Below are 25,096 nucleotides of genomic sequence, written 5' to 3' on the forward strand. Positions count from 1 at the left end.
TAGTCACTTTAATTTGTTGTTACTGGTTCACCTGATTCATTGCTTTGTTTACTAATGAAACTACCTTTAGCCACCGTCTTGTCATTGCATTTAGAGCGGTTTCACACGAGGCACCGGGGCCCGGATCCCAGTGCACTTGACCCCAGAGTCTGGTTCTTTTTATCAGTGTGAACACAAAGCGTACTGGACTCAGGTACAGCGGCCAAAGTCCACTTGAAGAGGCACGTTTCATGTGTACTCGAGTACGGTCCGTGAGAGACGCAATCGAGCTCAAACAAGGAAGTGGACCGCTTTGTGACAAAAAAAACAGTTTTTATCGGTGCGGGCCGGTTTCATCCTTTGAGCTGATCGGTGCATGTTGAAGCAGGAAGAAGGTCGTCGTCCTCAGAAACAACAAAAACATCCGCACAGTTAGCAGGATGGGAGTCAGTCAGCGAGTGGTTGCCATGGTTACTTCTTTTTTTACAGACTATGTGCATACTGCCACCTGCTGCTGGACTGTGTACACATGGTGCTCCTCTGGTTCCTGTTTGGACATGTTCAGGAGTTCAGTGTGTCATCAGAGAAAAGATGGCGTCAAGTTGTTTTGAACGACCTCGTTACCCCGTCGTCGAAAAGACGTGATTATGGTCTCTGAGTAAGATGAGTGACCATGAATCTGTTTTGCTCTTTTGATTATGTCACAGAATGATTCTGCATGAATCCCTGAGCTATAGGAGTGTTTTTTTCATGCTCAGTGATGAACACATTAATTAGCGTTCACTCGTGCTGTGAAGAGTCTTAGCGTGCGTCATTATCACAAGCATTAGCTCGCTGGAAACCGTGGGCGGGAGGATTATTTTTTAGCGTTGCGTGTTGAGTTTTGGGCGACCTGAGAACACTCTGAGTTCAGCGACTTACATGTTCTGTCTTAATTCTGCTGCCGTGACACGCAGGCTGTGTGCCGGGTGTAACGCAGCTGGACGGACGCGGCGGCGGCGGTGGTGGCGGTGTAGAGGGAGGATTAGGGACGGCTCATACTGCACTCCTGGGGTTAGGAATACCGCGGACGCTGTGAAATTAAACATCCCCGACTTGAGCCGTGCTAATCTGCTCCTGTTAACTGTGTTATCTTAAAGATGTGGAGAACATAGAATATACACATTAACAGAGACGGGGGGGGGGGAGGGGGGGAGGGGGGGGGGGGGGGGGGGGGTGACTGTCAGTTTAATTAGAAACACAAAGTCTCAGGCCTCTCCGGATCAAGGTACACAGGAACAAAGGAAAGGGATGAAGGGAAGGAAAGAAGGATTAGGAAAAGTCTCAGTTTAATATGGAATCATTTCCCCAACTCAGAGAAACTTAAGACCTGAGAAATAAAAAGAAAAGGGATTAAAAGAGAGACAGAGTTATGTTTTTTTAGGGTTGCCATGGTTACCAGAATTTTAAACTACGATGCTAGTAAAAATCAAATGATATCGACACATGTTTCAATACCATGGCAACAAAAATAGTTCTGTAATTTTTCTTTAGTCTCTAAATCTCTCTCTTAGCATTTAAAGAGATCTATTATTCTCACTTTCACCATTAATGATGTCACCCCTCTCGATGTGCAGCTCCTTATTGATCTGATACTAAAACCCTTCATTTCAGCCTCTGCCTGAAACGATCCATTTCAGTTACTGTCTCTTTAAGGCCTGCCCTCCCAATGTGCCACCTTTTTTTTTTGTTGCATCTTTTAAAAACGCTCTGCAGACGGTTTAGTATCCAACATCGTAACATTAGATGTACTGTCTGTATTTAAAGATGGATCAGCAGAATAGATCTCCTGTCATTTTGTACACACATCTGACATATGCTGGGTATTCCTTCATGTTCAAATCTCATATGTGAAGCTTGTCCTCAGCGTAGGAGCAGCTGTAACGCCCTCATCACAAATAAATCAGCTGCTCAACGTCTGTAAATTGAGTGTTTGCATGGTTGAAGGAAGTGGAGGTAGTTTGGTTTGAATATAAGAATATAATGTCTCCATAGATAATCCCTCCTCCCCTCCACGTCTCCTTCCACCTCTGAGTGTGAATCCTCCATCGACCCCCGCCTCCGTCTCTGTGTGCACCTGCTGCCCGCACATCCTTTGTCCATCCAACACTTAAGCTACTGGCCCGCTGCGTTTCCTTTAAAACGATGACGTCCCATCATCTTCCCGCTCTCCAAACAACGAGCTCATATTGACCCGTTTTCCTCCCCTGAATAGACTCCAAATATACGACAATCTGGAGCTGTATTGATGGTCGCTCTGTGTGCAGAAGTCATTAAGCCTTTTTATTTCCCACTAAATGAACGGGGGGGGGGGGGGGGGGTGATGGTAAATAAGAGAGTGGGCTGTGGGGGTTTGGTGTTGGGGGGGCGGTTCTTAAGTAGCTAAGAGCATTATAAAACTGTCAATAGCGCTGTATCTTCTTTCCTGTGTGTTCTTTCCAGGATCCAGTTAACACACACACACACACACACACACACACACACACACACACACACACACACACACACACACACACACACACACACACACACGCAAACACACACACACTCAGCAGGAGCTTCACACCCTCCGATAAGCTGTTCTTCAAGCCCGCCGCTGTTTCCTCTTTCAAGGTCAAACTGCAGCTTACCTGAAGCGCCGGCTGCACAGACGAGATAGAGCAGAGTGTGGATTTTTATAAAGACACAACATTCATGCTTCTTCTTCTTTTGATTTCTCAGCTCAGAAAAAAAAAAACATATTCATGTGATGCACTTAACGTGACAAAGGAAATGTTTCCCTTCGCTCCAATCCAATCACAAAACATTTTTTTTTTTGTGTTTTTAAAGACGTCAGCTTCCTGTTTTTTCTGTCACAGGCGACTTAAGAAAGCAAAGATCAGATTATCTGTGACTGATGCTTTCTGCTTTATTCAATATGGAAATGGACGTCAGGCAGGCGACAGCACTGAGTGTTCTTACAAAGATTTAAAGACCAACAGCTCGAGCATTAATCCTTTTTGTTTCAAAAACCCAGTGCGGACATCTTTTGCAGCGTTTTCAAGTAACAAGGGGGCGTTATTGATTTTTTAAGTACATAATCCTGTTTAAATTAATTACAAATAGAAACAATAATAGCAAGAGGATTGTTTGCATAACCTTTAGGGTTAGTAGCATTTTCCTCATTGCAGCTTGTAAACACAACTCTCCTCCTGGGCTCATCCCCACCAGAAGCCCCGCCCCCTGGAGGATGTAGTGTGTATGTTTACTGCTTGCATCTACACTGAAAGCTAACGCACACTAGCACAAGCTAACCGCGACTGTTCGTCACCTTCCTGTCCAACAGGAAGTAGACCAACTCCACGTCCACGGGTAAAAGACAACACAAGGTTCACCCTCGTTTTAGAACGAGCTTTATCCGCTCGGCGTTTCACCTCACTATGATTATATTTTCTCTTCTTTTCTGCTACGTCCACGTCCGTCTTATTCACTAGTTTGAATCACATCCAATCTCTGAACTGTATCCACTCCTGAACTCACTTCTACCCTGTCATTGGCTGGAGGAAACACACACCAGCTCCCCGCCCAGAAACATCCCGAGTCAACCTGAACAACCCAAAACTGGATCTCCGTTCAGACCCTCACCTGTGTTCATGAGCTGTGGGTAGTGACCCAATAAGATCTGGATTCAAGCAGCCAAAATGAGTCTTCCTCCAGATGAGCTCCGCCTGAGAGAGAGAGGGGGAGGAGCTTAGAGTATTGCCACTACTCCTTGGCATAGAAAGGACTCAGTTGAGGTGGTCAAATGGCTCCTGGATGAGTTCGTTTTCAAGGTTTTTCCAACTGGGAGGAGAACCCCAGGGCAGACCCTGAGCTCGCTGGAGGCATTATGAACCATCTGGCCTGGGAAACGCCTCGGGTTCTCCCAGGAGGAGCTGGAGAACGTTGACATACCTCGCCACAACCCGACCTCTGATAAGTTAGAAGGAAAAATAGACGTATGGGTGATGTATTGAATTTAAAAAAAAAAATAGCCACAAACTAAGAGAATTTTTCTTTTATTGGACCGTCTGGCTGCATACTGTGGTCGCTTGTTGCTATGCAGAATTTCACTTCCACAGAAACCCCTGAATGCTACGGCAGCGGCAGGCAGCCAGGTCGCTCCTGACACACTTCCTGCTGTCTGAAGTCGTCGTGACCTTTAGAACCTGGGCTGTCACTCAGAACGACGGCTCGCCTCGCTGCTGTGTATCTGCGGACGATTGGTCTGTGAGCAGCTGAGCGTCTCCAGACTGACTCAGCCTGATGAAAAATCATTTCTGAGAAAGAGCGCAGAGTCAAATCAGTGACTCCCTCCTTTATGTTCTGTCCATACACCCTCCTAACCTCTCTTTCACCTTCTCCCCCCCCCCCCCCCCCCCGCCTTTTTCTCGCCCATGTCATGCAATTGATCTTGGACAATCTTGCTGTTACCAGACACTGCACTCAGCCACTCTTAATATTTAATGAAGGATCGGGGCCATCAGCCGTAGCAGCTTTTCAAGCTTTTAATGGGCAGAGTTCTTCCAGGGACGTTTTTTTTGCACCGTGACCTCCAGAGCATTTCTACAAATTGCTGCAGACGTAAAAAGCTTTTACCGCCCCTTCATTCTCACTCTGCTTTCAGGAAGAAATCCTAAAATCAGTGCAGGATATAAACCCATTATAACAACTACTCCATCCAAACATGGAGCAAGGTTTTCAAACTTTGCTTCTTTAATGCCATAATGCCTTAATGATAATCGCAGTATTTTACATGTTTTAAAATTTTACATCCTTTTTAGATTTATTTTTCGGGCTTTTTGTGCCTTTATTTCAGAGATAGGACAGTGGATAGAGTGAGACATCAGGGAGAGAGAGAGAGAGAGAGAGAGTGGGGAATGACATGCAGAAAAGGAGCCACAGGTTGGATTTGAACCTGGGCCGCCTGCTTGGAGGACCACAGCCTCCATACATGGGGCGCGCGCTCTAACCACTGCCCACAGGGAGCTTGTCGGAGCTGTTTGTTCAAACGCACCTGGGCAGTACTCAGGGAATGGCCTGCAACCAGACCACCTCCCAAACTGCTACAGGGCTTGAGCCAGCGACCCTCAGGTTCCCAACCCAAGTTCTTACAGACTGAGCTACTGCCGCTCCCAAGCAAAGATGCATAACATTCCCCTTTTCAGGTAGCTTGAATCAGCCTGTACTGAAGAAGTGGTAAAAGGTTCCTCGACTTAGCCCGAGATTAAAACTGATGCTAATAGTTACTGTAGAAGCTAAGGTGACGCTTTAAACCACTGAGGCGCTCCTAGATTTACCAATTGATGCGCTAAAGTTTCCCGGTCGCATGAATTCAAGTCAAAATCAATTTGCATTGTTGATCATACCATTTATTTATTTCAGTTCATTTTATTTCATATTTGATTATTTGCTCATTTCAGTGTATGGTTTCAACACAATAATACACAACAAGAAATATTTTCTCATAACACTGAAACACTGTTCACGAGCAAACAGGAGCAGGAAGAAGAAAACTCATATTTTACATCCATTGGCTCCACATTCCCAGTTTGTTAAACTGTTTCCCCTTCTGGGTGGAACACCTGCCCAGTAACAAAGGTTCTTACCTTATACAGAGGTAAACCGTCAATCACCCTGTGAGATCCTTTACACACACACAGCACATATTATTGTGATATTCTGCTTGTGCAGGTAGCTTGAAAAAGATGCCAGTTGATACCCTAAAACAGCCATGACAGGGTTGTTTACCAGTAAAGGTAAATGAACACACACATAACCATCAGATAGAAAAGAAAGGTATGTTCCTGCTCACCTGAGAACACATAGGTATTGGCTGTGCACGGGGTACCCTGTTGGCCATTACAAGTTATGAGGAAATTAGATGCTTCAGGGTTCCTTGAAACCTCCAATTAACCTGGTGTGTGAAGGGAAAAAAAGGCCTTAAAACACAAAAAAGTAAAACATGAAACCAATGCTTGTAGGTCACCTGAAACAGCCTCCAAAGAGCACTAAAACAAATGTTTCCCTCACAAAGAGGAACTCAATTGTATGAACATAAACACACATTTAGTCTGAGGCCAATGGGTACCTTGAGACAGATGCTTTGACTGAAGGAAACCTTGAAACAGACTTCAGTAATTGTTATAAAGAGCGATGAAGAGGACTTTAAAACAGTAGGCATGACTCTTTGTAAGATATGGTACAGACTTTATGTGGCTCCCTTAGGTCTTAAAGTAGTAAGAAGATATGTGGTCACTGACAGTCATCATGTCTGTTTAGAGAATAAAGAGGTTGATTTACAGTCGGGCTCGGTGCCATCACAAACTGCGCTGAGGTTATTTGGGACTCGGCCATCGTTTGTCTCTGTGTTTATTCCTCCGGCTCGCTCGTCCGTGAGGCCTCGATGAAACTCTATGTCTGTCTGGGAGAATAACAGCCGAGTCTGGGCTCTTAAACGGTATTAAAAGACACTTCCCATTGGCTCATTTCCTCATCTCTCTGCTTCAGGCTCTTAAACTGTTTTTTGTGTCGGAGCGCCCCGACCCTGATAAATGACACCTTATTGAGTTTTACAGTCCCACTTAAACCCTCCCTCAGGGAAATGGAAGCTACTTCCCTGTTTGTTCTTGTTGTCTTAGAGTCAGAATTTTGTGAGATGTGTCAGATTGGATCGAGCGTGTTCAGCAGCAGCAGCATCAGCGGCGGCCGACCTCCAAAAGTTACCTGCAAGTCATCCAGTTTTTCTTGCCAAACGCTGACTCAACGCTCCCCCCCCTCCTCTCGCTCTGTTACAGGCCAGACATTCATCTCAATGAAAGCCTCACTTTGTGTCCCTCTTACTGAACTGCTGACAGAACCTTGTTACTGCTTATTGTATTGCAGTTGGTAAATCAAAGTAAGCAGAATGCGCTGAGGGGAACTCGACAAGACTCGTTGAGTTTTTTTTTTTTTTTTGGAGACCTGCGCTGAAAAACAGCAGGCCGAGTGGAAAATGCTTCGTCAGAGCATGCGTGACACATTTCTGCTGCACAATCGAAAAGCTTCAGATCGAGGCCCCGGACTTTAGACGAGACAGGGTCCGTCGGGCGTCAAGTAATTTAATGAAATGTTGTAAAAGCTTTTTCTGTTGCCACCTGAAAACTAAAAAGAACTCAGCTGAATCATGTCTGGAGAGAACAAAACGTTTAATAGGTTGAATTCCTTGTTTAGTTTTAGTCACACTAGGAAACCTTTTTTGCTCTAATGACTCAAGGTTGATTCAAGATGTGACCGTGTTGGTATCGCACTGTAACTCCTGTTTAGAGGTTGTTCATGAGACCAGGCTTTCAGACCCTCTTAAATATAAACAACGACCTTCTTAGACCTTCAGGGCGACTGCTCCATCCGGCCAGCATGCAGGAAGTCAGCTGATGTATAGTAAAAAAAAAAAAAAAAATCAATAAAGGCCACTTGGGGTGGTGATCAGGGCACATGGCTCGGTCAAACATCACTAGAATTACTATTTTTTTAATTTAGAGACAGGACAGTGATAGAGTGGGAGAGAGAGAGAGAGAGAGAGAGAGAGAGAGAGAGAGAGAGAGAGAGAGAGAGTGGGAATGACATGCAGAAAAGGAGCCTCAGGTCCGCTTAGAGAACTTCAGTCTCTGCACACAAGGTGCATGCTCTAACCACTAGGCTACCATCACCCTGATACTAGAATAACGTTGATTCTAATCCACACCATGATGCATTTCCCCAACTTTTTTGGGGGGGTTATACAAAACACTTGTCAATATTAAGTTTATTACCCACAGAAGATGCACGATCCCTGTCTTTACAAACCAGCCAGAGTATCAAAGTACAGAAGATGTAGTCTATAAACCGCTGCAAATGGGGTCAGATGTTTTGCAAATTTTAAAAATGTTGTCCCGCGTCACTACATGTCCATGAAACAGCGCCCAAACTGTTTCGAGGTTAGAGCGTCTTAAAAGTACCTGCAGCTAAGTATAGGTTAGTTTACAAGCAGATACTTTGGATACTCGGACTCGGCCTGGTGGAAATTGGCTGGTACCTGATTCTTTGAAGTTAGTTCCGTGGGGAGTGTGTCTATAATTGATAAGCAGCTGGTAATAAATTGTAAAACTCATCTGGGTATTGGAGACGTTTGGAGGAGAGAGCGGGGTTATGACATGCAGCAAAGGTGCAGAGGTCGCTAGCCTCTGTTCATGGGGGATGGGACGGAGAGAGCGGGGTCATGACATGCAGCAAAGGGCAGAGGTCGCTAGCTTCCGTTCATGGGGGATGGGACGGAGAGAGCGGGGTCATGACATGCAGCAAAGGGCAGAGGTCACTAGCCTCCGTTCATGCAACATTACAGCTAGGCTATCCGGCGCCCCCAAATCCTTATTTTTTTTATAGATGAAGAAGCTCAGCGTCATAAACACGTTCTGAGATCCTTCCCCTGTGTTGGCCTTCCCCTTATCTTCTCCCCCAGTGTCCCACTAAGCCCGGTGTTGTATTCATTAAGAGTAGCTGTGACCCGAGGCGGGGTCAGGAGGTTAAATGACAGCGTGGGTGAGATGCATGACCTCTGGAGACCACCCCCCCCCCCCCCCCCCCCCCCGTGAGAGCTCAGAGGTTAAACACGGCACAAACAGAATAATGACCACCAACAGGTGAGGGTGGGGCCGACATATGATTGGGATCACGGCTGCAGGGACACATGTTGAACATTACACTGTCAGAGCGGAGAGGACCATCCATCTTCATTACGTGAGGACATTCACCCCCCCTGTGTAGCTTTATGTAACATACACATGTTAAGACCTGTGCTCTATGACACGGGTTGTTTTCCTCCACCATGTAGCCTTTAGTACAGTACGCTGAGGCCTTCAATGCTCATTGGGTATTTCAGGGTAGTTCCAGTATTGCTAAAAGCTGATTCTATTGTGACAGCCAGAACTTTAAAGGTGACATATCCTCCTCCTCTTTTTCAACCAGTTTAAATAATTCTCAGAGCTCCTCAAAACATGTGTGTGAAGTTTCTTGTTCTAAATCCACTCTGATCCTGTATTTGATCATGTCTATAAACCCCTCTATTTCAGCCCTGCTCAGAACAGGCTGTTTCTGTGTCTATACCTTTAAATATGTAAATGAGCTGTGTCTGACCACGCCCCCTCTCTGGAAGGGCTTGGGGTGTGCTCGGGCTTTCTCGCGCCATGTCCTATTTTTCACGTTTACGGTGAGAAGGCAGACTCAGAGGGCAGAACAAACACCTAGCTGTGGGAGTGTCACCCACCTGGGGGAGGGGCTACTGCCCTTTGTGATGTCATGAAGGGAAAATCTCCAAACGGCCGGTTTGAGCACACATTTTCTGAAAAGTGGAGCAGGCAGAAGATGGAGAGGATGGACTTTTCTCATCATTTGTAGACAGGTGGACAAAGTGGAATGCCAATAGTCAAGTCAGGCTTATTCATACAGCACATTTCATTGACTCAATGTGCTTAAAAGTTAGCATTGAAAATATACATCAAAGGCTCGACGTCACATGTTACTAAGAAGTGTTTTTCTTTTCGATTTTTCAGTTAAGATTCTCGTTTGTAACGGATGTTCTCACTCTCAGTTGGTTTTGTCTATAACCCCCCCCTGTTTGATATGCATCACCATTCGTCCCGTCAAAGTCTGAGAACATATTGAGTGAGGTTTACAGCTTAAAGTGAGGATGATTTAGGCTTACTCTTCACATTCAGGATGATTTCAGACAGGATTACCCCCCCCTCCCAGCTGTAATCTATTCACAGCGGCAGGCGGCAGCCAGCAGCACTCACCGCTCTCTCCTCTGGGGTCGGCATTTAATGAGATTACTTTTGGATTATTGTTATCTGTTTGAAATGTTGAAAATCAGCAGGTACTGAGAAAAAGGAACCAAAGAGCGTCTAAACGCAACCTGCTTGCCGTATTTTCACACTTGTTCTCCAACCCTTAAAACCAGCGTGTGAACATTCAACGAGGAGAGGAGGCCTGATAAAATGTCATAAAAGATAAAAAATAAAGATAAAAAACACTAAATGTGCATAGGGCACGACCTAATCGTTAGGCCTGATTTCTGACTCTATCCACTGTCCTGTTTTTTTAAATGGAGGCACAAAAAGTAAACCTAAAAGAAGAAGGAGAAGTGATGTGTGATCACATGGAAATAATGAGTAATGTACTTCTTGTTCCAACTAGCTGTAGCGTCATTAAACTGAGTGATTCTCTTTTAGGCTCACGCCATCCTCCGGGGACAAACTTCACCAGCGGTCTTTAATGGAGGCTTTTTAAATGCTGTTTGTTTGCAGGTGAAGTGGCGCCTTGTATTGATTTATCCATCAAAGACACATTTTCTCTTCTCTGAAAGTCTGTCTCCTCCTGAAGTTTGGACTGGGAAAACATCTTGCTGTTTGAGGTTCACTTGGTTTAATTTTAACACACATGGGTCCTTTAAGGTCGACCCTGATGAGTGTGATGTCTTTGACTTAAAGGTCCCATATTCTCCTCATTTTCAAACAAGTTTAAAAAACTCTCAGAGTTCCCCAAAAACATGTCTGTGAAGTTTCTTGTTCTAAACCCAAACAGGCTGATGTAATGACATGATATTTAGCAACAGCAGAAGTGGACGACAAACACATACATCACATTATATCACTGATTCAGACAGCATTGTTATTAGAAACGATGGACATGATGCTGCAATCACAGAAGGATTCACATTGGATGAAGTAGAAAATAGTTGCATTTTGAGGCAAGGGACACTGAACGCCGACATTTATTCAAACTGCAGATGCTGCAAAATGATGAAACATGTCACAGATATGTCATTTAAATAAGTGATTTATTAAATAATTCTAACCTGAGCTGCGTTTATATTCATTATGTAACACTCTGCAGTTTCAGATTAAACACTGCGTGATTGAGAAAGGTATTTATAGCTCTAACTGTGCGTCAGAGTTTTCAACAAGTGTTCTAAGATTTAGATTTTAGCTCAGAACAAAAGAACAAACCACAGATAAGAAACCTTCAAACGAACTTCAGATTAAGAACAGCCGGTGAATGCGGTCCCGATGCTTTTAAATTCCAGCCCTGCATGGTTTCTCTGTCAGAGATGAAGCACTGTCAGTCCGTATACCTCGTCTCTCCTGTGTGTTTGTATTCCAGTGGTATTCCAGGGCTGAGCGGTGCACGTTCTTGAATCTTGTATCAGCTTGTTTTGTGGAACATGTGTCGAGTGTCTCCTGGGACGAGTGGTCTTCAGTATCACACACACTGCCTCTGCGCTCCCTCAGGCGGCTACCTGTCCCTCGGGGGACCCGTCACTCTGACACTTTCAGGGAATAAACCCTGGCCGCTCGCACTGTCAGGAACAAACATGACGGCACACTGGTGCTGCTCGACTGCATCGACCGAAGACGTCTAAAAGCTGGGTTATTGAATCCATTGTAACTTGCATTATAACCTGATAGGATGTAAGTGGGGACAATCATGCCTGCTGGGGGTTTTGAGGCAGGGTGTAGAGGGAGGCAACAACATCACTGGGATCATCAGGTGGGAACCCTTTCTTCATATGTGTTTCGATCACAGGTAATGTAAACCTCCAGAGGGCTCATCGGCAACATCTGGCGGCCTACCTCCCTCTACTCGCCCTGATGCTACAGCTGATGTTTTCAGGCAGAGGTGACATCTCTCCTCTTGAGCCAGAGCTTATGATTAGCCTTTTCGGTAGCACTGTAGCGAGCTTTGATGGCTTGCCCAGTAGAGTCTAAAAATTTAAATTCTGTTTGGCGTTTTTTGTTTTGGATTTTGAAAAGTTAAAAAAATCAGAGAATCGAAGTACTAAGAGTTTTCTGTTGTATCTTTCATCACAAGAAGTACACTGATTTACTTGTGTAAATCAGTGTACTTCTTGGGTACAGTAGAGCTTGCCCATGAACCCCCCCATGTCCTTCAGACTCCTAGTGGTCTGGCCTAGTGGTAGCACTGCTCAGCTAACCCAGGGAGCATTTTAATAGCGCCAAGGTGAACTGTATTTTTGTTTTGCTGTGAATGGTTAAATCTACGACGAGAGTGTTCCTGGCTGAATTGTGTTTTTACAATGCAAGAGGAAGGCTAGGGAAAACCAAGTCAAGACTATGACAGGGCAGGTCTAGACCTTTACAAACTAACACCAATAGAGGGGCAAATCAAGTGAAAGGCCAGATAGAGTAAAGACAAAGACCAAGACACTAACAAGACATCATGTGGAGACATGGTGGAGTGAACTTCCAAACTCCATTCGATCTGCAGAGTCCCTCTGCACCTTTAAGAAAAAGCTAAAGACCCAGCTCTTTCATGAATACCTACTAACTTAATGATGATGGTCTCCATATTATTGATGATGATGATGGTAATGACGATGGTTTTTGTTTGATAACGATGACTTATAAGATGGTTTCTATACTGATTAGAGCTCTCAAGAACTGCCCTCAATGTTGTGCTTTGCCTCTGGTCACTTCCTGTCAGCACCTGTGTGTCCAATCAGACTCAAAGCTGATCGTTTGCTCTTACTCACATTGTTCCCTTTTTTCTAGATCCTTGCTTGTGTTGTTCTTACTCTCTGATGTACGTCGCTTTGGATTAAAGAGTCTGCTAAGTGAATTGTAGAAATGTAGAAGTCATCAGATTTTGTCTAGACCAACACCAAGGGCAAAACCAAACCAAGCCAAGCCTGAGACCAACAAGAGCTAGATTTAAGCTGGCTATAGACACAGGGGCGACTGTGGCTGAGCGGTAGAGTCGGTCATCTCCCAGTCGACAGGTCGGGTGTTCGACCCCCAGTTCCTGCAGCCATATGTCCATGTGTGTCCTTAGGGCAAGACACTGAACCCCAAAACTGCTGCCTCATGCTTGTTGTTGTGAATGTGTATGAATGGATGAGTTAATACTGATGAACACTGTACCATCAGCACAGCCACAGCACAGGAAACAACACAGCCTGTACCATCAGTGTGTGAATGTTGTAGGTGTGACATGCCGTGTCAAAGCGCTTTGAGTAGTCAGAAGACTAGAAAAGAACAATACAAGCTCAAGTCCATTGACCGTGTACACTAGACGATTTATGGCCCGATGTTGACCTGATTTGTCCATCCCGCTCCCGATCCACTCTGAGCCATAAAAACATAAAACATATGAAAAATAGATATTTGTGATTCCAGTTCAGACTGCCTCCGATGGCAAACCCCTAAAAAAGAAATGAGAGCGAGAAAGATTGGGAAGCGCCACCACCATGAACTCAACTGGAAAGTGGAATATTGAAAAAAAGATCAGCTTGTGTAATAACGGCAACAAACATGAGTGACTTTGTAATGTCTCTTGCAGGACATACCACAATAGGGTGGTGGTCAAAGAAATGGCCTGGTGTGTAGCTAGCCGTATGCACGTAAGACTGAGTGAGGATTCCATTAGTGATTAATATAAATAGTTGATAAACTGTAATGCAGTGAGAGAGAAACCGAGTAAACACCAAGCAAAACACTGCAGACTGTAAACATCGGTTCAATCTGAGAATCAGCACTCAGGGAATCTGTGCATTCAGGCAGCAGTCCATCACACTCGTTGACATCCACACAGAGATCAGCACAATGGCTGCTTTTAGCTTCTCCTCCCGCTCATCACTCGGAGAGGAGAAAAACAAGATGATACATCTTTAAGATGACATTAAAGAGGACACATGATTCATGCATGCTGCTGGTAAATGTCTAAATCACATGTTCAGGAGAATTCATTTTATTACAAAGGCCACAACATAGAGACTGTTTGTAGACCTGAGGACATGTTTTTCTTAAAGGGTAACTACAGTACTTTTTAAGTGTTGGAAGTACTCCAGTGGATTGTTTTAGCCTGCAGATGTGAAACTGGCTTTAATTGGCCGCAATGTGATCCTTGAGGTCAAACGAGCATCCATGAGCATCCACTCGTTGTTTGTGCCGCCGACAGGCTCTGATTGTTATCTAGTGACTCTGACATCATTGTAGAAGAGTTCCTGTAGGCAAAGGCGTGGTGGGAGGGGTCTGGTGGCCACCCCACCAACATGTTTACACCTAGAGCTGGCTGGACCCTGCAGATGGCATAATTCTCTCCTTGCAGTCTGGGGACTGCCAATGTAGAGCCTGGCCAGAAAGACATCGGCAGTTCACCATTCTTAGCCCCTCCCTTCACCACACAATCTGCAGTCAAGCTCTGAAACGCTTACATCAGCTGAACGGCCGTGTGGTCCGAACAAATCCAGAGCATTCAGGAGCAGAATCTAAAGTTAGAAGGAGGACATACTGGCTGCTGCATTGTTGTCAGAGAAGCCAGCACTTCAACATAGCATGTTTCCTTAATGTCTGATCAGATAGTAAGATACCTTTATCATCTCACTCACTACACATCTCACTGACTGGACCTTTAAAATCCAAGTATACATACCTACAATTCTTCAATTCACTTAGCAGATGCTTTTATTCAAAGCGACGTACATCAGAGAGTAAGTACAACGCAAGCAAGGATCTAGAAAAAAGGGAACAATGTCAGTAAGAGCAAACGATCAGCTTTGAGTCTGATTGGACACACAGGTGCTGACAGGAAGTGACCAGAGGCAAAGCACAACATTGAGGGCAGTTCTTGAGAGCTCTAATCAGTATAGAAACCATCTTATAAGTCATCGTTATCAAACAAAAACCATCGTCATTACCATCATCATCATCAATAATATGGAGACCATCATCATTAAGTTAGTAGGTATTCATGAAAGAGCTGGGTCTTTAGCTTTTTCTTTAAGGTGCATATCCTTCCTGCTTCTTTCTAAACCTCAGTAGCATCTCTCTGAATAGAATGTCTATTTAAAAGAAACACACTGAAACATGCAGTGACCCAGAGGGCGTGTAATGTAAACCCAACACTTCTTCTTTGGCTTGTTTCTGATCACACATTCATGAACATATTGGTGAACGTGACAGTTTTCATTGCTGCTTGTTTGAAAGGACTGAGCTGCTGTAACACACTCACACTCACATCCTCCTGCAGACGTTCATTTTCTCGTCTCAGTCTTTGGGCCAATTTACATGTTCAGCCTGAGAAAACCGGCGGCTGTGAATCCGGAGATGCCAAGAGGAGCTGTTTTCAGACTGACAGGGAGAAGTGTTGGTGATTTGACTTTCAAATCCGCCTCTGACGCCAATTATGTTGTTAAACTCTCAGTCCTACTGTTTGTGCGGTGTTTAAACAACCAATAAATTATGTCCTCATCACCGCTGAGGCAGCTGGTCGTCACCAAAACAAACATGGTCAGTATTTCACCTCGTGTAAACTGTTATAGAATACTCTGGACACGGCTGGATAGACATCCAGAAAGTTGCAGAAAGTAGGAGACGTGTGCGGCTCTTGGGTATATTTTTCTAACGATGGAAGCACAGAAAGACAGATGAAAACAGAGAGTCGACAATAACAAACTCACTCCTGGTGAAGTTTTGTTTGTATCTAAAGCCCGCTTGCAGGACTACAGCCTCCATACATGAGGTGCACGCGCTAACCACAAGGCTACCGGTGACTCATATCTTCAACTCAAAGAGTACACCAAAGTTTAAAAATTCAGATACTTGACAAGCCTATAACCTATACTTATAACTGAAAGAAGATTCCTTGTGAAGCGTTCTGATCCAGCCCAGGTTATGAAAGAGGTTTATGAAGATTAGATGAGGTTTCGATTACACACGATAGAATCTATAGAGGGAGTGTAAATGCCGACAGTTTGTCCACCGAGAGAAAACAGTCCGCTGTAGTTTGTTCGTCTGCAAAGCCTGTCAGCAAACATCAGTGATATCGCTCTCAGTTATGAATAAGTAATGGCTGACGAGCATGTCATGTTACATTTTAAAACATGATCTCGTCTGACAGCCTGTGTAGACTGTGGAGTATATCTCCATCCCGTCGTCGTCGGGGAGATAGCAGAGCGTGTGAAGCCCAGAGTTAATCATTGGTCCGCCCTCCTCTGGAGCTCCGAGCCACACCATAAATCCCTCCACTTGGCAGAGGGAGGTTTAGCTCCTCTAGCTGCTTTAGCTGCTGCTCCGACATGTTTGCATGCAGCTGTCATCGGATACTGAGAGCAGGTTGTAGAGCGGAGGTCTGACCTGAGGACTGGCTCTGTTGCTCTGACTTTATCTGAGTGCACACATTATTGTGTTAAGACTGAAATAGACGTCCAGACGTTGAGCAGGATGGTACCTGATAGCTCTGAAACAGTGATGCTGCCAGGCTGATCCTCCTCTTTTCCTCGCTCTTTCCAAATCTTTGTGTGCTGTTTCAAGGTGACGCTTTTAATCATCCTGTATCTGTGACGAGCTCAAACGTTCCTACATTCATTTAAACCTGGTTTCTTTCTGTAGTGTATGCTATAACTTAGCATCCATCCACCCTTCCCTTAATCCATCATCCATCCAATTTTAAATCCATCCATCTATCCACCCATATGTTAATCCTTCAATCATTACATCCATCCATCCATCCTTACGTCCATCCTAGCATTCATCCATCCATCCATCGGTCCTTCAGTCCATCAACCCATCAGTCCAATCATTCTTCATCCATCCATCATCCATCCATCCATCCCTCCATCCATCCATCCATCCATCCTCCATCCATCCATCCATCCATCCATCCATCCTCCATCTATCCATCCATCCATCCATCCATCCTCCATCCATCCATCATCCATCATCCATCATCCATCATCCATCATCCATCATCCATCTACCCATCATCCATCATCCATCATCCATCATCCATCATCCATCATCCATCATCCATCATCCATCTACCCATCATCCATCCTCCATCATCCATCCACCCATCCATCATCCATCATCCATCATCCATCATCCATCATCCATCTACCCATCATCCATCCATCCACCCATCCTTTAGTCCTTCAGACTTCAAATTGGACCCATCAGTCCAATAATTCTTTAATCCTTCAATCCATCCATCATTCAACAAATCATCCATCCATCCCCTCATCTCTCAATCCATCCATCCGTACAATTGATGTAAACCTGGCTGACTTGTTCCTGTGTGTTTATTTTCCGTCTCCCTTGAATCAAATTGAAAACATTATGATGATTATGATGATTAACCCCTCCTTGTTATCCTGCGTGTAGCTGTTTGTAAGCTGTGTCTCTTCCTGACCCGCTGCACTCTTAATGAGACCTTGTTAAAAACATCCACATCACTGGCACTTCTCTTTTAATGAGTGCACCGGCGCTCTCCAGGCTCATGCCCTTTATGGTGAAGCCGGAGCTGCTTTTTCTTTTTCCAAAACAACATGGACGCCGTCGCAGCCACCACAGCTGCTGCAGCTTATGGGGTTTTAATTTTTGGGTCCCCGTGGGAGGAGCAGGAGGCCTTCAGGGGGCGACTGAGAAATTGAATCAGTGCTGATGGCGTCCTGGGAGAGATTCACAATAACACACCGTAATGCACCGGGAGGCTCCTCAGCTCACTGAGATACAGTGAAGAGCCTCGGGGGAGAGGACTGTGTGTGTGTGTGTGTGTGTGTGTGTGTGTGTGTGTGTGTGTGGCTTACAGCTTAAAGGAAGAACACTCCTACACATATTCAGATACAGTTTTTCTTTCTCTTGATGGTTACACTAAGGGGTTTTTAGCAGAGGCGAGCCGCCTCCACTGAATTAATGACCGCCTCCTCCATCATCCTCCATTGTCAGAAAAAAAACAAACAAACACATTTACCACGAAAACCTGAAACGCCAGATCTGCGATGTGTCTTTAACCATGAAAATCAGATGCATATGTCAGTAAAAAAATCAGATTTTTCTTGTTTTTCTGCAACTAACATCATAAATAATATGTTAAAGTTTTTCCACTGGATGTCAATTATTTCATTCATCCCATCGATGGCGGTCTCCATGCTGGAAATGCTGTCTCAGTCTAACTTTCAGTCAACCTAACGACAGGCTGAGAGCTGGAGCTGAGGCAGGTTTTAAACCTCCTGACAAACCGTTACACCGCGCCCACCTGTCAATCAGGTCAGCTACACGCCTTTTTGTGAATAACTCTTATCCTTCATCAAATCAAAACTGATGAGTCATCAAAACATTCACCCCCCCGTACAGTGTGTGTCCATCCAGACATGAGCTAATCACACCTATTTGTTTTTTTGAACCAGGCTGTAAACATGTTCATCTGTGCTGTAAAAACAGGCTTTTTAGAATGGGTGTGTATGTGACTTCCTGAGCTTCTGCAGCCAGCCTCTAGTGGACACTCGAGGAACTGCAGGACTTCATTTTTTAACACCAAATGTTGCGGCTTGATATTGACCTGGTGTTTAAACCCAGTAAAAATTAGAAATATGTGTGACACACCTTGTCATCCTCTCTAGTCAGTACCAGAATTATAGTCTGTTTATCTAATTATTACGGATCACCAGGGGAGTAGCTCTGTTAAATGGCTATACTGCCATGATGCTCTACTACCTGGATGTAAACCAGCACTGAGTGGTTTGGCAGTATTGTGATCTAAAAAATTGAGATAAAGTTCTATTTAGGTAACTCCTGTACTCTATGACCTTGTAGCCCTCAGAGGTGACCTTGTAACCCTCAGAGGTGACCTTGTAACCCTCAGAGGTGACCTTGTAGCCCTCAGAGGTGACCTTGTAGCCCTCAGAGGTGACCTGGCAGCCCTCAGAGGTGACCTTGTAGCCCTCAGAGGTGACCTTGTAGCCCTCAGAGGTGACCTTGTAACCCTCAGAGGTGACCTTGTACCCCATTTAATCTCGTTTCATGGCCACTGGAGCAATTTGTTACTGTGGATGCATGTATTGGTTGGTCTTCTTTGTCCACACACAGACTTCATGTCTTTTAATTTATTCATATATTATCGTATAAGTCTGTATGTATGGCTGCTCAGTGTTAGACTTTGTTCGCTGTGCTGCTGCCTTCGTGCCCAGGACTAACAAACACACACAACCAGAGCAGTAAGAAGCCGACAGTCAGTCGAGGAAAGCTCCTTTTTAAAAGTGTCAGGTCGCCCTCCACATCTCACATCATGCTGCTGAGAGCCCCAGAAGTCAGGAACCCCCTCTTCACGATCCATTCTCCCCCCTCTCTCTCTCCTAACTCGCTCATAGTGCAGCATTTTTTTCTGCAGCGGAAAACAGGAGCAGAGCACTTCAGAGCTGTATTCTCAGTAAAGAGGACACTGAACTGTCTGTCTGTGGGTTTTTATCTGCGCTGACACAATTTTACCTTGAGTGTCGGCAGAGTAACACTCTCTGCTCCCCGAACAGGGAAAACCGAGAGAGCAGAGGGAGAGCGATGAAACAGGCTCAAACGTATCAAATCACCATCAATTTAGTGTGACCCAGACATTAACTCAGCAAGGAACTGGAGAAGAAGCGTCTTACTACACATTTAGGGTTTTTACAATTCACAGATTTATTTTAATTGATGAGTTCATGGAGCCTTGTGTGAGAAACTGGAAAATATCTTCATATTAAAATCTGGAATAATAAACATTTTATTTACATTTTGCATTTATTAAATGTATCAAATCAGTTTTTTATTGAGCTTTGAAGCTACCTAAAAATGTGGCAAGAAAGTGTTGAAAAGTGAAGCCGATGCTGAAGTGTAAAATCCTGCAGTTCCTCGAGTGTCCACTAGAGGCTCGCTGCAGAAGCACAGGAAGTCACATACACACCCATTCTAAAAAGCCTGTTTTTACAGCAGAGATGAACATGTTTACAGCCTGGTTCAAAAAAACAAATAGGTGTGATTAGCTCATGTCTGGATGGACACACACTGTACGGGGGGTGAATGTTTTGATGACTCATCAGTTTTGATTTGATGAAGGATAAGAGTTATTCACAATAAGGCGTGTAGCTGACCTGATTGACAGGTGGGCGCGGTGTAACGGTTTGTCAGGAGGTTTAAAACCCGCCTCAGCTCCAGCTCTCAGCCTGTCGTTAGGTTGACTGAAAGTTAGACAGAGACAGCATTTCCAACATGGAGACCGCCATCGATGGGACTCCAGCGCCCCCTGCAGGAACAGACGGGGGACGTCACTCAGGCTTCAAACATTAATTTACAGTCTGTGATTTAGACTTCTGCTTTCAAAATATTACAGACTATAAAACTGCATCCAGATGTTTTATTGTAATCAGTGTTATGATCATGAAGGTTTAAAGAGATCAATAAGTCAGAAGAATGTTGCTACCTCTAGGGGGACCCGGACCCCAGGTTGGATACCCAGATCTGGTAGGTGCAATGTAGCTGTTAGCCACGAGGCTTAAGGCTCCGCCTCTTTGTGTGGTACTAGGTCGACCTAGAGTTCGGCTGAAACGACATTTCCAAAACAGCCACCGCCAACTTGATAATGCCTCTTCAAAAACAACGGGTGACGTTGCTGAGACTACGTCCACGTTTCATACAGTCTGTGGTTCACATTAGGAGTGAACACATTTTAGACAGACGATCTGACCAAACGAGAGAGGCTGTCCCAGGAAGTTTATTTTCACTTTGCATCTCTGACTCATGTTTGAACATTGTATGTTGGTGGAGTTATGAGGATCGGGTTCAGAAGCGAGCTGCTGGGTGTCGCTTTCAGATGTTCTTTTTTTTAATCAGACACCAAATCATTTGGATGGGCAATAAACCTCAGGACAAAACCAAAAAGATGAAGGTGATAAAAGAACATATTTACAGGCTCTCATCTTCTCAGCTGATGCTTTGTTTTCTGAGTTGTGTTGTTGCTGGTGATCCGGCTTGGCTCGTAAAGGTCAGAAAGGCTTTAAAAGTTCTCACCTGGGTGGATAATCGGGACTTATCGATCGACAACCTTATCAGCCGCCTGCAGGAGCAGCACAGTCTGCTTTTTGTGTCTTTTTTAAAGGACTATAAAGGACTCCATGGGGACTTTTTTAATAGAGACACTGGTGATAGTAGCAGATGCTCGGGACCTGTGCAGACTCGTCTGTGCCTTTAATTACTCCCCTCAGACACACACACACACACACACACACACACACACACACACACACACACACACACAAACACACACACGCACACACTCTGTATGTGTGTGTGTGGTTTTCCTCAGAGTGATGTGTTGAACTCTCAGCCAACCTGTTTGGAAACTTGCATCATGTAAAGCTGTATGAGGCAGGAGGAGCTGGCCGAGCGCTGAAGGTGGGGGTGGTGGTGATGGTGGTGTTGGTGAAATCTCGGGTGCGGCTGAGCAGGACAGTCGCGTTGCAGAGCGTTGCATCATCAGCTCTGCTCTGTGATGGTTTAACGGGCCGGACTGCTCTTCACTTTGCTGAATGGTGGCTGATGAAAACCTTCAGACTTCATGAAGTCGTCTTTCAAAGAAAAATGAAGGCCATATTTTTTTTCTCTCCCCTCAGTCACTGATGTGTTCTGTTGAGATGTTACAGAGCTTTTCCCTCGATTCCCTTTTTCTTTTCTTTTTTTTAAAGATCTAAGACCCTGATCTACTGGGATCTGTAAAGTCATTTAATCACAAATGGGAAATTATCAAAGCTTTGAGATTTTTTTATCCCTACAGAGAATCATAACCTTCTTGTTGTCTAGATCAGGGGTTCCCCCCAGTACAACGCTGTTAGAGAGACTGGGGACCCCCCAGCGTTCCTGGAGGTGGTCAAAACAGTTAACGTTGTGAACAGCCCTCTACAAGGCCTATCGAACGCTCTTAACCTCGTAATCTACTGCTGTATATATTTTCACAATAATGGGAGAAATATTTTTTTTGTGTTTTGAAGGAATCTTGCGACGCCCTCTCAGTGTTTTGCGACCCCCACCTTGGGAATTACTGGTCTAGATTGCCTGTTTTTCCTCCTTGTGTGAGGGAGCTATGGTATCCAGATAAAAAAACTGGGACACCAAAAGTGAACGTGTCTTAGCTCTGCATGACATCGCTCCTATACTTTTACATTTACTGGTCTTCACATGTGGTGTACAAGATCAACAGACGCCATTTTCCATATTCAACCAAACCTAAAACAAACAAACAAACCAAAAGGGGAAAACACAAACAAGAAAACAAAAACAAAAAAACTCGACCTTGCAGATTTGAAGGGCTAATTTACGACGGAATATTAGGGCCACGTTAATTTTTTTTTTTTTTAATTTCGAGATTAAACTCGTAAATATACGTGAAAAAAGTCGTAAATTTACGACTTTATTCTTTAAAGACTTTAAGAGTTCTAATTTTATCATTTTTGTGCAGGCTGGTCTCAAATTTGTAAATATACAACTTCAATCTCGTAAATTAACGACTTTATTCTTTTATTCTTTAAAGACTTTAAGAGTTCTACTTTCATCATTTTCGTGCAGGCTGGTCTCGAACTCGTTAATTTACGAGATTAAACTCATAAATATACGACTTTAATCTCGTAAATTAATTACTTTAATCTCGTAAATTAATGACTTTAATCTCGTAAATTAACAACTTTATTCTCGTAAATTTACAAATTTAATCTCAAAATAAAAAAAATCTATATTTTTTAAACATGGCACTAATCCTCCGTCGTACTCATTAATTCACTCCTGAATGAATCTAACCTGTCAATCTGCAACTGAAGTTTTTGTAACTTTGAATAGTTCCCATGCTGAAAGTTATCAAAGCGTCCAGCAGGCGAACCAGCGAGCAGTCAAACGTTCAAACGAGTCAAAGAGGAGCCGTACAGTTTAAGCATGCAGTCACTGCTTCACTGACCTGCTTTATTCTTTTGTCTTTGGCTTTTTGCTCTCCTCAGGTTTCAGATGTTCTCGTCTCTTTTCAGAGCGTGTCTCGGCTCATCGACTTCTCGTGGCTGTAGGTAGCTTATCGCTGGCGTTCCAGTTTTTAATATTTAATGTCATCTTGACACACTCTTATGCAGGTCTGATTGTTGCACGTTGTGATCTCTCGTTTTTGGACTCTTGAAAATGGACAAATCCCAAAGTTTCACAAAGACATGGAATCTCGTTGGTAGGTCACTCTTCTGTCAACCACAGAAAGACATGTTGTCTGCACGTTTTTCTCTTTAGTCCAGCCTGATCTTGTCGTTCTCCTGTGATCTCGTGTTTACAGCTGCTCATGGCTTCGTTTGACGCTTCAGAAAGGGATCCATCGGTGCAGAGCACACATCGTCGGATGGAGCAAAACTGACAGAACACAGTGTGCAATGACTATGTAGAGATAAGCAGGACGGCCTGAATCTGAAAATACAGCTAGCACAATGAATGTGTCAAGTGTTTTGAAATGAGACGTCTTTATTTACATTTCAAGACAAGACAGGTCTGCTTGCTGCGTTGACAGATATGAAACACAGTTGGTATGATTTGAGTTGTTGCAGTGTGATTCACACTCGATTCAAATCATGACGACCTCGCTCCATTTCTTGTATCATATCTGGATGCTGTTGATGTGCCTTTGAAGTTGAGCGCTGCAGTATGTAGAGCGCCTCAGGTGGTATAGGCTGACAGGTCTGACATTTCATCTTGAGCTCAGTGATTTCTGTGATTTCTCCACTTGTGAATAAATCGACTTTAAGAGAGTCTGAGTCAGGATCTCTCCGTGTGATCTCACCCTCTCTGTCTCTCTGTCTGTGTTTCAGGTCGCTGCTCAGGCTGTTCTGTTCATGTGTATGAACACTGCCGGGATATTCATCAGTTACCTGTCAGACCGGGCTCAGCGTCAGGCCTTCCTGGAGACGCGGCGCTGCATCGAGGCTCGGCTGCGACTCGAGACGGAGAACCAGAGACAGGTGAGTTATGAACGTGATACGAAGAGAACGTGGGGTGTGGGGTTATGAATACCACTGTCTTCAGGTTTATATTCTTAAGATGAGACAACAATATGATTTTATAGGAGCAATCTGTAAGTTATCTACTGAATTAAATGATTAAGTGACTTTACTATCTGATCAGACATTAAGGAAACATGCTATGTTGAAGTGCTGGCTTCTCTGACAACAATGCAGCAGCCAGTATGTCCTCCTTCTAACTTTAGATTCTGCTCCTGAATGCTCTGGATTTGTTTGGACCAGAGAAGGTAGGCGGTTTATAGACACACTCACACGGCCGTTTTGGACACCCCTCGGTTTGTCAGATATGAGAGCAGTTATCAGGTCAACAGGTGTTGCAGCGATGGAAGCGGGCAAGAGAAGTGGTTCAGATAGAAGTGATTGTACCCGACCTATTTAGACTGCAGTACCCATTTTAACCACTAGGTGTCAGAGTTACATACTGCTCCTTTAACAGAACTTGTATCTTTTTTATATTTTATATTCTTAACTAAGTTAAAGTTTGTGTGATCTCACTTCGGCTGCTTTGAAGCAGGAGGATGACTCCCCCGCAGCAGCAGCCTGAGGCGATGGAGTTGCTTTAACCCGACAGTCGAAGGTTGCCGCACTTTGTTTTGATTTGATTAACGATGCTGATGAGCTTGTTTGCTGACATTTTCAATTGTATTGAAAAACCTTATCAGACAATCGATGTGTTTGTGCACCGCTGATTGGATGTGAAAGACGTGTCTGGACTTAAGTTACGTAACAGGACCCAGAAGACTCAATAGCAGAAGGACAGTTGTAACTCAAAGATTATTGATTTGTGGTTTTAAAAAATGCAGAACCCGATCCTTATGGATCCGCGGTTAGATCCCTGAGTGTTGTTGGGTTGAAGTTTTATTAAGTATGTGACGGGTTTAAAGGTCAGAGCAGCGTTGGTTTTCAACATAACGATTGAAGAGATTATTTTCATGGTTCCCAAAAGATGAACCTTACCGACTCTGGAGGGTCGCTGGCTCAAGTCCCGGTCAGTTGACCTCCTGAGCACTGCTGAGGCGCCCTTGAGCAAGGCATCTTAAACTGAATCTAAAGATGATCCTCCAGTGTTCGTCGTGCACAAGATTTTTAAGGTGAAGACTTTCCACAGAGGTATCCTTCTCTCTAAATCAAACAGATCATGTCATCAAAACTGGATTAGGACACTGAATAAAATGTTTTTGCTTA

At 44.3% G+C, this 25,096-nt stretch overlaps 1 protein-coding gene across 1 annotated transcript in view; it reads left to right on the forward strand.

Annotated features, from left to right (window-relative positions):
* The window catches only part of adcy8 (adenylate cyclase 8 (brain)), a 97,728-nt gene that overhangs the window by 4,521 nt on the left and 68,111 nt on the right, over positions 1–25,096 (forward strand). Inside the window, exon 2 of the mRNA XM_029281163.2 lies at positions 23,702–23,851. Coding sequence (XP_029136996.2) covers positions 23,702–23,851 — 150 coding nt within the window. The remainder of the gene's footprint in view (positions 1–23,701; positions 23,852–25,096) is intronic.

Source organism: Labrus bergylta, chromosome 4 (genome assembly GCF_963930695.1).
Source record: "Labrus bergylta chromosome 4, fLabBer1.1, whole genome shotgun sequence".
In the NCBI taxonomy this organism is placed as follows: domain Eukaryota; kingdom Metazoa; phylum Chordata; class Actinopteri; order Labriformes; family Labridae; genus Labrus; species Labrus bergylta.